The following is a 15,078-nucleotide window of genomic DNA, read 5'->3' as shown; positions in this document are numbered from 1 at the left end:
GCTGTCTGTTCATTGAGAAAGTATTCATAGTGCTTTATTCATACAGTCATAATTTACCTTTTGAATGTAAGATAAGGTTAGAACAAAAATGTGAAATGTCATCTACTTAAAAAAAGGTAGATTAATGGATGTTTCTAATAACTGTACTTTAATGGAAAGGAATTTCAACACTTGAACCTAGTATGCAAGTTGAACAATAAATACCCCTCTGTAACTTAGAGAGCATACAAGGTCCAACACAAGAGAACTGAAACTAACCCTATATCTCAGGTACCAGCAGAGGGAAGGGAGAGACAAAGACAATTACAGAGCATGTTCTAACCTGCCACACTGAGACAAGGCTCAGCACAGTTGCTTCACTCAGTATCAGTGGGCATGTGTTCAAATATAGACATTTTCTTACCCTTGGTCAGAAATTGCCCTTGGTCACATTACTCTTGGTCAGAAAATGTCAGTGTGCAAGAGTGAAGAGCGAGTTAACGTCAAGAGAGCATGCCAGCCCACAATACTTTGTCTGTGAAGCAGGTTTTAGCCAATAACCCAAGTCAGTGCTCAGAGGAGCACTCTTACTGTTGGAGATGTGAAAGCAAAAGCTACAGAGATCCGCAACAGCCTTTCAGCAAATGATCAGCTTAATGTTGGCAGCATCCATGTGCAGCTGTGTGTCAACTCAGAAGGAAACTGTTTTGAAGGTGATGGTCGCTGAAAGATCATTTGTAAAACGAACAGGCACAGTCTCATTTTTTTTATGTGTCAGCTGCATACTGAGGGCATACACTTCACTTGTGTTTAAGTATATTTTGGTAGCTGTAAAAAATGAGATTAAAAAAAAAAGTTAAATTTGCAAAATAAGGGGTATTTATTATGTTGCCTGCTTAGAAAGATTTTTCCATGTGCATCATGACCTGACTGAGACAGCTACAGATTTTGGCCAAGTAGAGCTGCAGCAGTATGTACAGTGGCTTTGGCAGTCATTTCAGAGTGAGTATGACAGACGTACACACTGAGCTGAGAGGTACAGGAGAGAAAAACATTCATGTTTTTCAGACACTGAATTTAAAAATGTGTTAATATTTCTAGAATTTCATTGATCTTTGTTTTGCAGTAAAACCTAGAGATTGTTTTACAGCTCCAGTGTAAGCATGCATCTTTCATTTGAGAGTTCTTCACTAAAACTGTTTAAATGTTTTAAATGGTTTTTGCACAAAAGCTCAGAGCAAGTAAGATTCTCCTGTCTACCTGTGAGAGATGAGAGGAATTGGCCATGTAATTCTTACTAGAACTAATGAACGTTATGTGATTTGATCCCCAGCCTCTGTCATGAAAAGTCCCTGGTAAAAATTTCTTCATATGATGAGTGATTTTGTCCCACCTACTGGTCTGTTGTTGGTTTTGAATGGTAAGGGTATTGCAGCGTTAATGCTTGGACTGCATGTTATGCAATATATTCGCAAAATATTTTTGTACTAATTCTGAAACATGTTTTATTTGCAGGGATATTAAACCGGACAACATTTTGATGGATATGAACGGACATATTAGATTAGCAGATTTTGGTTCCTGTCTGAAATTGATGGAAGACGGAACGGTAAATTAGAAAGAATGATGTATTTCTGACCACTTTTTCTTTAGTCCTTTAGTAGCTGCTAAAGTGTAAAGAGAAAAGGTGCCTTTTGTCAATCAAAATGGGATTGTAATGGTATTGGTATGTAACTAACATCAGTTCAAAATATGACTGCGCTTTGCTTGGATTTACTGTGTATTAAAGGCTTCTTAGATGCGTAACACTCAACTCATGAATATATGAAGAAAAGCTGCAGTATCAGTACTGAGTAGGTAGTTGTTGATGCACTACGAATATCTCAGTTTTGAGATCTGAGCTATAATCTTTATTGAAAATGCATGCTTTAGTATAAGCAGGATGAGATACAATTTGCATACCATCATATTTTAGAGTATATTTGAACTTGCACAGTGTATATTAGGTGCAACTAGAATGTAATTCCAGTGCGTTAGTCATGTCTCAGGGTGTTACAAAGTATTTGAGTTAAGACATGTGATTACATAAACTATAATTACTTAACAACTCTAAGCCTACGAATTGACAGGTTGGTTCTTTCTCTGTTATTGAATACATGCAAGAGCTGAGCAGAAGTATGTTACTTGGATGTGTATTTATGTAGTGCTGTGGATGCTGACATACTTCTTTATGAATTCAGAAGCCTTTTTACTGTGTTTAGTTTTTATTGTTACCACCAGAACAGTAGAATATATTTGTATATACATCCATAAGTTCCACAAACAGCAGTGTCTGTAAATGATGGAAGTTGATTTTAGTCCTGGAAATGTAACTTCTACAGGTCCAATCTTCAGTGGCAGTTGGAACACCAGACTACATCTCTCCAGAAATCTTGCAGGCCATGGAAGATGGGAAAGGGAAGTATGGGCCTGAGTGTGACTGGTGGTCCCTAGGCGTTTGCATGTATGAAATGCTTTATGGAGAAACACCTTTTTATGCTGAGTCCTTGGTGGAGACATATGGGAAAATCATGAACCACAAAGTTAGTGCACTTTCTGTCTGTCTCTCTAAGCTAATAAGTATTAGGGTAACTTAGAAACAAGGAGGGGTTGTATATTAACTGTGTTTATGTTTGTAAATGTAGAGCAAAAAATATGTTTTGATATAGTGAGTTTATCGTTGTAGATTGCAGATGGCTTTGCGTTAGCGGTTCAAAACTAAAGCAGTTCAAAACTAAAAACTGGATTTGGAAACATAGCTGCTAGTTCACTCTGGACTATGTCTTGGCTACATTCCCTCACTCCTTTTGCATTACTTTCTTTTGGTGGATCCATTGGTTCACTTATGCAAAAGACTCTTAAATGTTCTTCCACATAGAGGCAGCTGTAGAATCAATCCAGTGTAGGAGAAATTTAAATAAAGAAGAAAAACTGGGTACAAAAATATATCAATACTTTCTGTCCTTTGGGGAAGACTTTTTCCTAGAAACCTTACTGTATATATTTAAAAAACAGAGTATTTACACACTTCTTTTTCTACGAATGATTTTAGTCAGAAGAGTGATGTTTTTCTAATTTTTTCTTGGTAAAAGACTATTTTCTCTTATTTTAATCTTTAAGGAGAGGTTTCAGTTTCCTGCTCAAGTGACAGATGTCTCTGAAAGTGCAAAGGACCTCATCCGAAGGCTCATTTGTAGCAGAGAGCATCGCCTTGGACAAAATGGGATAGAAGACTTCAAGAACCATCCGTTCTTTGCTGGGATTGATTGGAACAACATTAGAAACTGTGAGGCACCTTACATCCCAGAAGTCAGCAGCCCCACTGATACATCAAACTTCGATGTGGATGATGATTGCTTAAAAAATTCTGTAAGTATAGAATTTTGACAAATCTGGTTTTGTAGTGTACTTTACAACAAAATAACTGTAAATGGCAGTTTATTTCAGTGTGTTCAGTATTTTGCACAAAAAAAGAAAGTGCTGCTTTGAAGAACTGTGAGGAGAATGCATTCATAGTTCAGAGGCTGTTCCTCCAAACATGTATGTGTAAGGATAACTCCTGTTCAATTCTGTGAATTCATTGAAATGTTAAGCATGTTTAACACATATATCTGTTATTTGCAGTAACAAGTTCTTAGTGTCCAGGTCTGATAAAGATTAATATATTTGCATGTAGGTAGTCTATGAGACACAATATTTCTAGTAGTGCATTGCTGAGACTTGTACTAAATTTGCATAATGCATTTTATTGTAGTGCTCTAGTCAAATATCTGTCAAATTCCATTCAATTCATTCCCGTTAAATTTTTTCCAGCTTGCTTTATGACTTGAGTTGAGTTTTGGGAAATTTAGGAGAGATAATATAGCCATTTCTTTAGGAACAATCTTAGTGAGAAAGAAATGGTTTTGCCTTTGCTTAAAAAGCTCTGCAGCTATTAATTTTTAACAGCCATGGTGTTTCTGTGCTTTTGAACAGGAACTTTGACTGATGATAAAGGTCTTAGCATCAGAGGAATGCCTCATGTTGTCTCCTTGGAAACACTTTTTTTTGGTGTTTGTTGAAAGATGCAGAAACCTGTTATTTACATATAAGGCGAAGCATTCTAACTGTTTTTTGCTTTTGTTTTCTGAACTGCCTGTGCATCTAAGTCCCACTGAGCTTCCAGGACCTGAAGATAAGCGATAGGCAATATGAATTAATTATGTGGTCAGGATGATCTTTATTTGCATCCTATTTCCTCCAACTGTATGGTAAAACATTGAAAACAATTCAGCTACATGAAATCCAGTGGTAGACATATGTGATGTGGAATATTAGGCCTCAGAGTCATTTCATATAGTTAAATGCAAGTCAGTCTGGCTGCATAGGACAACTTGCATTGTTTTCATTTTTTCCTGTTTTTCCGCACTTGCATCAGAAATTGTCCGTGTCCCTTCATAACTAAAGTATTTTTATCTTAGAACATTTTTATAAAGTCTTCATATATGTTTGCATATTATTTTGTCCAGGAACTGCTGTCAGAGTTGAGTGGCAGGAATGGATGCTGTGTGTAGCAAGGCTTTGTGAAACTGAAATACCTCTTGGGGGTTATTCACACATTCTCATGTTGGCCAGTCTTCCTTGTTAGAGCTTAATCTCCCAACTGAGATGCTCAAAAGGTGCCTGTGCAGTGTGAATGTTTTCCTGTAGTAAAGATGTAAGGAGCTACAGGTGAAGAAAGAATGCTCCTGTGATAAGTTACTGGACTCTGATGTGGAAACAGAGTGCATTTCTTAACTTGCTTTAGATTTTGGGGATGAAAAGTAGTGCTGTTGAACTGTTCAAGATAAATGCTAGTTTCTGGAGCTTCACTTTTAGTTTACTCATTTGAAACATGTGAAAGTAATTTTTCTTTTGTTTAATTTAAGCTTATATTCTTAACGTTCCTTCTTGCACCTAGCATCTCTGAAAAAAACCTAGCCTGATGCACTGCTTAACAGGTTCTTTTACATTTTTACTTCAACTAGTGAACATAGTATTTAATATTTCTTTGCCTTAAATTCTTATATGTAACTTGGAGGTGGTTTTGCATCCATGTTTCATACACATCTTGTGAGGAAAGTTCACATACTTGCATTACGATTAGAGATAAGACCATGAGACTTTTTTTTCCTTTTAAATTCATTGTAAGGTTTGAATGGCATGCAGCAAATGAGGAATGCTCAGTCCTCAAGATAAAAGGCAGTGATTGTTATTGTTCTGCTGAACTGGGATTGAGACTGTGAACCCATGGAAAAATTATATATGTAATAATGATATTTAAAGAGTATGTTAAAAGTACACGTAAACACAAAGGGCAAACCAGTGTTGTTAGGCAGTCTAAGTTTCACAGGTTTTTTAGCCTAATTATGGGTTAGGTTTAGTAGACTTACTGGTAGGCATGATAGACGTAGATTCAATTATAATTTTGTCCATATGGTAATACAGTTGATTTCAACAAGTAGTAGGAAGTAAGTATTTTGATCTCTGCCAAAGAATCAGCAAAGAAAAAAAAAATTACAGAATCTTGCATTTAGCTACAATGTTTTAGAACTAACATTGCTATCTATGTGGTAACTGAAAACTGTCCTGCAGGCTGTTAAAATCACATGGTTCTGCATTTGTTTTTTTCTAAAGTTATTTTAAAGGTAGTTTTGAAATTTGAAGCTGTGAACTGTGAAAACAAAATAGAGAAGAGAAGTAAAGAATTTTTCTTTTCCTAACCATAGTGTGTAATAGATGATATTTTTATTATCGACTTGTGGAAAGTTAAGGCTTTGTAATTCAGCCTTAGTTTCCAAAATGTCCAAAAATGTAGATTTGATGTACTTACAATCTAGCCATGTCATTGGTATTGCTTTTTATTCTGGGAACTCTTTTTGATGTGAAGACTTTCGTCTGTCAAACAGACTAGTTTGTGATGTAATGTAGCTGATGCCACCACTGAACAGGTAATTTTGGATTTCCTTTACAGACTTGTTCTCTGCTGGGCTTTACATGTAAAAATATTCTACTGGTTCCTTTCTTGTTTGTTTTTGTTTAAAAAAATCATAATGCTGCCTTTTCTGAAAATTTAGAACCTTTTAGCACTTTCACTGCTATAATCTTTTTCTTAGGGAGTTTCTTTTGATGATCTTTAAGGCAATCTCTACTACAGAAACATAAACCTTACATCTTGGGGTTTAACAGAACTTTTAACAGTATATTTAAGAATATTAGAAGTTAACATGACTCAAATAATATAGCAATAGTGTTATTTCAGCCTGAGGAGAAGGTTAAAGATTTATCTTGGTTTATAAGTTCTTTGTATGGCAGGAAAAAGGAGCAATGAAGAAAGAAATGGTTAAAGCACTACTGGGATAAGAAAGCCCTGTTGTATTACTTCTTTCTAGAAACATCTGACTCTTGCTCTCTCCAAGTACAGATAGGCTGCTCAGAAGTGGTATCCTAAAACTACAGGCAGGAAGCCCTGCTTACTAAATAGCAGAGAGGGTTACAAGAGGGAATAAAAGGTGATACTCTTTGTGCTTAGAGCCTCTTGGAAGAAAAAAAGGACTAAATTTGCTTTTAATATGTGTTATACTCTGTGTTCCTCTAATGATAGCCTATTTAATTAGAAAAGCATTTTTATGTCAGCATGCTGTATCTTTGTGTATTGCATGCTATTATTGTTTATAGTAATAAATAATATTTATTTTATTATAATAAACATCTTATTATATTAGTAAATTATATTAATAAGTGGCTTTATTAAATATAAAGGGCTTCAGGTGATGTAGTTTCATATTTAGGCTGTATATAAGCATGACTGTGAATATGGTTAATATGATATTGGGTGGAAAACTGGTTGGATGGCCGGGCCCAGAGGGTGGTGGTAAATGGCATTAAATCCAGCTGGAGGCCAGTAACAAGTGGGGTTCCCCAGTAACAACTGGGTCCAGCCCTGCTCAATGTCTTTATCAGTGACCTGGATGAAGGCATTGAGTGCACCCTTAGCAAGTTTGCAGATGATACTAAGCTGGGTGGAAGCGTGGATCTGATGGAGGGTAGGGAGGCTCTGCAAAGGGGTCTGAATAGGCTGGACCACTGGGCTGAGACCAATGGCAAGAGGTTTAACAAGGTCAAGTGCCGGGTCCTGCACTTGGGGCACAACAACCCTATGCAGAGCTACAGACTAGGAGAAGTCTGGCTGGAAAGCTGCCTGGAGGAGAAGGACCTGGGTGTGTTGGTTGACAGCCGACTGAACATGAGCCAGCAGTGTGCCCAGGTGGCCAAGAAGGCCAATGGCATCTTGGCTTGTATCAGAAACGGCGTGACCAGCAGGTCCAGGGAGGTTCTTCTCCCTCTGTACTCGGCACTGGTGAGACCTCTCCTTGAATACTGTGTTCAGTTCTGGGCCCCTCACCACAAGAAGGATGTTGAGGCTCTGGAGAGAGTCCAGAGAAGAGCAATGAAGCTGGCGAAGGGGCTGGAGAAGAGGCCTTATGAGGAGCGGCTGAGAGAGCTGGGGTTGTTTAGCCTGGAGAAGAGGAGGCTGAGGGGAGACCTCATTGCTCTCTATAACTACCTGAAAGAAAGTTGTGGCGAGGATGGTGCTGGCCTCTTCTCCCAAGTGACAGGGGACAGGACAAGAGGGAATGGCCTCAAGCTCCGCCAGGGGAGGTTTAGGCTGGACATTAGGAAACAATTTTTCACGGAAAGGGTCATTGGGCACTGGCAGAGGCTGCCCAGGGAGGTGGTTGAGTCACCTTCCTTGGAGGTATTTAAAGGACAGGTGGATGAGGTACTGAGGGTCATGGTTTAGTGTTTGATAGGAATGGTTGGACTCGATGATCCGATGGGTCTTTTCCAACCTGGTGATTCTATGATTCTATATGTGGTTAAACTCAAATCTTTTCCTTTTTAGGTCTAGTAGGGTATTACTTACTGAAGCGTCCTATTATTTTTCTAGGAAACAATGCCTCCACCATCACACACTGCATTTTCTGGCCATCATTTGCCATTTGTGGGTTTCACATATACAAGTAGCTGGTAAGTTAAGTGTTCCAAAATTGTCTGTAAATACTTACATAATAAGTTTCTGTCTCTGAAGCCAGCTGCAAACAGATGCTAAAGAGTGTGGTTTATTGAGGAAGTTACAAGGCCATAATCTAAAACAGTGTCTATCCAAAAGAATGAGCTCTCTGCAGGTAGAATTTATTTCAATTTAAAGGTCAGAACCTGTCTTCAGAACAGTTTTCTTGAGAAAAGTGATTTCAGTCGATGTATGAAGTTAACTGCATAAGACAAGTTAAGAGCAGATGTGTGGACCCAGAGAGAACTTAGCTTGTTAGACTTTAAAAAAGGTTTTATTTTTAAGTCCTTTAACACTTTCGTATGTCTGAATGGAATTGTTTTTTAGAAATTACTTTTATTGATACTCGTTATTAATGTTGCATTTGTCATGTTCATCTCTACTGCTAAATTAAACAGGAAGTCTGTTTATGCTCCTTGATTATATCTGAAAGTAAAGAATGTTTACACCATTGAAAAAACAGGCCAAAGTTTCTGCAAATGCATATGCTTAGTGGTGGTTACGTGACACATCCTGTAAACTTCATAAGGCTTATTTCCCTAAGTATGTGAACATGAGCATCCACTGAATCAGGGTCACAGCATTTCTTACATGCACCTGACCTAGTTGTCATGTAATAATTTGACAACATTTGTTGTGATTATTATTGTTGAAGTATTTGGGAAACTTGTTAATGATATTAAAATAAACCGTTACTTTTACTAACTATCTAGATTGTTGTTTTTCACTGTCAGGCTTTTCTGTAACAAAACTACACTGAAGAGATCAGTCACACTACATAAAAATGAATTCAATTTTTAATGACGACATACTAACAATGTATTATTTGACTATGTAATAAATTACATATTAATTAATTTATGCAACTATTTGTTGATTGATATAATTTTTAAAAAATACAAATTTTAAAAAGTATTTTAAACACAGCTAGTTGTAAATACTGTTCAATTTTTGCCCCCAGTGTACTTTCAGACCGTAGCTGTCTGAGACTGACAGCTGGACCACCCTCCATGGATCTTGATGCCAGCATTCAAAGAACTTTGGAGGACAGTTTAGCAACAGAAGCTTATGAGAGGAGAATAAGACGTCTAGAACAGGAAAAGCTTGAACTTAGTAGAAAACTACAAGGTATAATTATTAAAAAGAAAAAAATCATTCAACCACTTTTTTGTCTTAGATTAGCTTGCAGATTTGTAAGGTATGGTTTATACTGTGGAAAAAAAATATAACTCCTGGAATGCTTTCCAGCAAAAAAAGATTTCTCTTCATTATTTCCATTGATAAATTAAACTTTTGTTACACTTGTAGCTTCTTTTAGCATGCTAACTTTGTTTGCACCACGTTGTGGTTACTATGGCATAAAGATTTAGTTCTTAAAACATCTAAGAACTTACATTGTCTAGATGAAAGTTACTGAAAAATTGGCACTTAGTAGCTAGAAATCATAAATTATATAATTTTCCATGGAGGTACTTTCTGTCTCGTCTTAATTTATCGGTGATATCTTTTTGTCCTTCTCAGATGTCAGGTGTGTAATTTGTTGCTTTATTTTCCATCTTTTCCTAGAGTCCACCCAGACAGTCCAGGCTCTGCAATATTCAACAGTGGATGGCCCAATAACAGCAAACAAAGATTTAGAAATTAGAAGTTTGAAAGAAGAAATTGAAAAGTTGAAGAAACAAGTAACAGGTATGTGATAAATATTTATGTCAGAACTGTAACAGGAAACAATATTTTGACAAGATTTTTTCTCATAATGCTAGTTTTACTTTGCTTTCTGGAAGTCTTCCAGTTTATTTTTACTTCTCATTTTACCCTTCATTCTTCATTGGTAGCTCAATATTTTCTGCAAATTCAATGTAATATTCAGCACTTCAGTAATTCGAGTTGCAACAAAGAAGGAAGATTTCAGTGAGTTCCGCAGTTATTATTAGTGGTGAAGTTCCACTAGATTCAGATTGCGATGTTACAAATTTTTGTGGATGTGTATCAAGCTGTACCTGAGAGTCTCCGAAACCATGACCAATTTCCTTAGTATGGCCTTTTTTTTCCCTTCCCTCTTTTTCCTCTGTCCTGCATTGTGTTCTGCAAGGCCATATGGAATACTTGTTTGGTTGTTTTTGGCAGAATCAAAAGTTACTGCAGTCCATTCAGAAGTCGTAGTCACTGTAGCATACCTCAGCTTAACTTGCTTTGTGCATCTCTGTATTCTGGTATGCAGATACATAGGTATTAAACTGGAAGGAAGGAGTATAGGTGTTGTTTCTTGTTGGGTAAATATGAAGGGTGAGGCTTTTGGCCTAGCAGTTTTAATAGTTAAAAATATTTGATGGAAGGATGATTTTTTATGATTTAAGCATCAGTTGATATTTTCATTATCTCATTTTCTGTTGCATTTTCTTTGGAAGTACCAAATTTGTGAGATGTGATTACAATTTTGTTTATATTTTCTTTGAAACCAGAAAAGATGTGTTTTTCTGAATATTTTCTTGGAACAGTACTTTAAAAGTGTGGGCTATATGGCTGTGTCCGTGAAACTGCAGTGGTACCAAGTTTTACAAGTGGCAGGGAGTAGTGAAGAGTGTTTTCTATGAGAGAAGACACTACGGACTATACGGCTGCAGTTCCATGAGTCCTGCTCACAGCTGTGTGGCCCCTGCTCTCTGTGTGCATGACCTGGACCCTTGAGTTTAATTCATTCGGTTGAACAAGGAAGGAACTATGTAGATATAGATATTTTAATCAACGCATTGTCTGATAAATCAGCACAAGGTAGGCAGGAGTATATGAGGAAAGGGAGATGAGAGGGGGGGAAAACCACCTCTCAGCTCTGCTGTCAGTGTTAATTTCTTACAAAACTGAACATCTATTTCCTTTCCTTTTAATTCCTTTGCTTCTGAGAATACGTGAAGATTTTATAACTAAAAATTTGGCTGTACTTCAGGTTTGAAAACTGTTTCTGAAATCTGTGCAGATAAAGAGCTGAATGTCTTTAATTCATGTCATACTGCCTTTCTTTAGAACTCCCAAATCAGTCAAAAAGCGAAGAGTATTCTGTCTCTTTACAGAGGCTACTGGAGACATTTAGGGAAAGATTCAAAGAAATTCAGTATATCCAAATCCATCTTTTTTCAGTCTTACTCTCCTAGATCTGGCGATTTATGCTTAAAGAACTTCCAGAAGGAGAGCTGCTATTGCACCACTATGTTGAATATAGTTGTTAGTGAACCAGTTTGGTGGCTGTTGAGCTAATAATCTTCTTAGCCTACTTTAAAGGCTAGCTACTAATATTCAGTATTCTTGATTTGATGCTCTGAATTAAATTAAAGGAGATTTTCTCTCATAGTAACTCATAGCATAGGACTTATGCTATCTTGCTCCTTAACAGTTTCCTCAAAATAGGATCTTGAGAGCAAGAGACATCTTCAAAGAGAAAGAAAGGAAGTACAGCAAGATTGATAGAGGCTGTTAGGTATCAGGACCAGAACGATAGAAACGGGAAAGACATATCTGGTTCCTCTTGTCAATTCTAATAGGTAAATGCCTGCATTTGATGTGAGAGAAAAATCAGACATAAGTAGCGGTGTGGATATCTATTAGATGCCCATATTTTACCTGTAACAAGGGGAAAAAAAACAAGAAAAAAACAAAAAAAAAAAAAAGCAAGAAAGGTTGGAGTAAACTACAAAAAAAGATTTATTCTGACTAGTTTATGTGAAAAGACTTCATTTGTTTCCTGGAAGTGTCAGGAATGCCAGCAGCAACACCCACAGTAAGAATAACTTGAACTTAACTTCTAGACATTTTGGTGTGTTTAGACTCTGCTGCTCCATTATGAAGCAGAAGCACTATGTATGAAGCGCAGACTGCAGCACTTAGATTTTATGCTGTTAAAATTGTGTAGTCTGACAAAAAACTCTGTTATAGATGAACAGTTGGACTGCTGCTCTGGTATGATGCAGCAATTTTGCACTGTACTGTAAGGATTATTTTTGGGTGCGAACATGGCTTAACTAGCTCAGGGAGATCATTCTTGTTTGAGTGATGCCATGTGTCATGTGATGCTATGTCAGAAGGTTTTTGTGAAGCCCTCCGTGTACTGCTGTAATGAAGAAAAAGACACCATCACGAGAGACATCTGTTCTGCAGCAAACTCAGCTCTATTTTTGGCTCTTTGAGACCACTGAAAAGCAAAGTCTACAAGAAAGCTTTTGAATGGGATGAGTCCCCATAGAAAAGCATCAGCATCAGCTTTAAATTATATTTTTATTCCTGACTATTAGCTGAACCTTAAATTTTAGTTCATTACTGAAGGTATTATTCTCTTCCTTTGGTCATGAAAAAAAATAAATAAAAAAGGTCTGGAAGCTTTTCCCAGCACAACTGATATCCCTTTTCACATTTAAAAGAAGTCAGTTCATATTGGAAAGTTTTTCCCTTGAGTGTACATTAAGAACTTCCTGCTTCATGCCACATGTATATTTATATATTTATTCCTAGATACAATATGTGCTTTTGCTTTTTGGGTTGGAAGTGAATAACATGATCATAGGAGGAAGATGTAGAGTTGTCTAATCCACCCTCAGTCACCACATAACTTTCCCAATAAATACTTGAATGCCTTCTCTGGTTCAGTCAATACAGTCATTGGTTAGAGGACACTCATTTGTGCTGTGAGTTTAACTAATACTAGATAAACTGATACAATTGGGAAAAGATATGTTGTATTTTGCTTGATTTTCAAGGTTCTTTTGTCAGATAAATTTTAAAACTAAATTAATGACGGAATGCAGGCAGAAACCAAATGATATTCAAGTCTGAATACTTCCAAATTCAGGGGAGCTGGTTACAGGTTTTCTGTGTGGCCTTTAAAATATCTAAATTTCCAAATTGAGTTCTGATGAACTTTAAAGAAGGTTCAGTTCAGGTGAACTAGAGCTTAACTTTATGCTTCAGGCTCATCTCTTGGGCAATTAAATGTAATGTAATAACATCCTACAGTGAATGGCTGCGTATATTAGGGTGAGTAGGTGGAAAATCACTACTGACTACATATGTGTCACAACTAGCTTTTGATTATATTCTTTAACCTGTTTTGCTGCCTCTTCTGGAGCTGTAAGAGTAAACACCTACTGAAAAAGGTAATAAGAAATTAAAAAAAAAATTGTGTTAAATTCAGGAGTGTCACCAGTGGAGCCTTAGAAAAATACTTTTTTCTTGTCTGTCTGGTTTTCCAGGAAATGACAAGCTAGCATATGCTTTCAATTTTTGAGGTCAAAGTTATAATTTTTATTTGCTAAGTTACATAGGAGAAAACTTTGAGGAATCTTTCATATTGCCAAATATGTAAAGGGCAGCGATGGAAGAAGAAAACAGAGCTGTGAAACTAAGTACTTCATGCACAGAAGAGAGGTTTATCTTGGCTCAGCAGAACCCTATATAAACTTTCCTTTTGACTGGTGTCTTCAGAGTGGACTACATAAGAGAGGCATTTAATAATTTCTGGCTTTGAGCTACATCACTTTTTTGAATGTATTCTTTTAAATTTTTAAACAAGAGCCAATGAATTAAAACAACAGTGAATATTTGTCTGGGTATAAGCTAATGGTATTCATTTGCTTATAAAATTCCTGTGTTTCAGAAATTACACCTCATAGAAATGTGTGTGTTTTTATGTTTGTGTTCTCCAAGACCCAGTCTCATTGGGTTGTATTTATGAAAATAGAAAAGGCTCGTATTAAGAGTGTAGATGGCTACCTGTTTTGTGGATAAATATGTATAGTATGAAGACCTGCAGCAACTGGTAAAATGTCGAGTGATTTCATAGAACTTGGTGTTAACATAATTTCATATGTATCTTGCTTTAAATTCTTGTTTTTAATTGAAGGACTAAAAGGGGGAAAAATCACTAGCTAAAAATTTTCAGTTGTCTTATTTTATGGATTTCAGCTTTTCATGTCATAGTACTTGAGCGTATTGATATATTATTTGATATATACATACTGCTCCTCGAATACTGTGTTCAGTTCTGGGCCCCTCACCACAAGAAGGATGTTGAGGCTCTGGAGAGAGTCTAGAGAAGAGCAACAAAGCTGGTGAGGGGGCTGGAGAACAAGTCTTATGAGGAGCAGCTGAGGGAACTAGGGTTGTATAGCCTTGAGAAGAGGCTGAGGGGAGAACTTATTGCTCTCTACAACTACCTGAAAGGAGGTTGTAGAGAGGACGTGCTGGCCTCTTCTCCCAAGTGACAGTTGACAGGACAAGGGGCAGTGGCCTCAAGCTCCGCCAGGAGAGGTTCAGGCTGGACATTAGGAAAAAATTTTTCACAGAAAGGGTCATTGGGCACTGGAGCAGGCCTCCCAGGGAGATGGTTAGTCACTATCACTGGAGGTGTTTAAAAGACGAGTAGACGAGGTGCTCAGGGACATGGTATAGGGGCAGGTAGGAGTGGTTGGACTCAATGATCCAATGGGTCTTTTCCAACCTAGTGATTCTATGATAATTTTGCTGTGGCTTAAAAATGTACTTTCATTGTGTAACTGATGGTAGGAAACTGACTGTCATAGTTCTCCTGTATTTATAGTACTAAATTAGCAGATCTTATAAACACAAGTGGTTTTCACTCTAGAAATAAGTAAAATAGTCTGAAGTTAATTTCACGTGTATCAACAGGCGAAGGCTTGACAGCTCTTGAGTGACCCATTCTTTTACTGTTTCTTTCTGGGGGAGCTTGGGGGGAAGAGGAGACTGTTTATAATTACGGTATAGTGAAAAATGCATTATATATTGTGTCACAGTGCATAAAAGTAAAATGTATAGGTCGTGTTAAACCATACTTTACAAAATCATGGGTAGTGCATGATTATTAAATAAGAAAAGACAAGTTGTTTCCATTTTCTATTTTTTTTTTGCAGTAAGCTGTGACCTTTTTTTGTAGTTTTAAAAACAGATAATGGCATTTGGAACAA

The 15,078-nt window shown here is 36.9% G+C and overlaps 1 protein-coding gene across 8 annotated transcripts in view; it reads left to right on the top strand.

Moving 5' to 3' along the window:
* Nucleotides 1-15,078, top strand: part of CDC42BPA (CDC42 binding protein kinase alpha) — a 198,600-nt gene that overhangs the window by 101,494 nt on the left and 82,028 nt on the right. For all 8 annotated transcript variants that reach the window (XM_069852694.1, XM_069852695.1, XM_069852697.1 and 5 more), the window contains exons 7-12: nucleotides 1,495-1,588; nucleotides 2,361-2,561; nucleotides 3,139-3,387; nucleotides 7,988-8,067; nucleotides 9,072-9,238; nucleotides 9,677-9,799. In XM_069852694.1, the coding sequence (XP_069708795.1) occupies nucleotides 1,495-1,588; nucleotides 2,361-2,561; nucleotides 3,139-3,387; nucleotides 7,988-8,067; nucleotides 9,072-9,238; nucleotides 9,677-9,799 (914 nt within the window). The remainder of the gene's footprint in view (nucleotides 1-1,494; nucleotides 1,589-2,360; nucleotides 2,562-3,138; nucleotides 3,388-7,987; nucleotides 8,068-9,071; nucleotides 9,239-9,676; nucleotides 9,800-15,078) is intronic.

The sequence above is a fragment of the Phaenicophaeus curvirostris genome, chromosome 2, assembly GCF_032191515.1.
Source record: "Phaenicophaeus curvirostris isolate KB17595 chromosome 2, BPBGC_Pcur_1.0, whole genome shotgun sequence".
NCBI lineage: Eukaryota > Metazoa > Chordata > Aves > Cuculiformes > Cuculidae > Phaenicophaeus > Phaenicophaeus curvirostris.
Note: the sequence above shows the minus strand (reverse complement) of the source record. Positions and strands in the feature narration are given on the sequence as shown.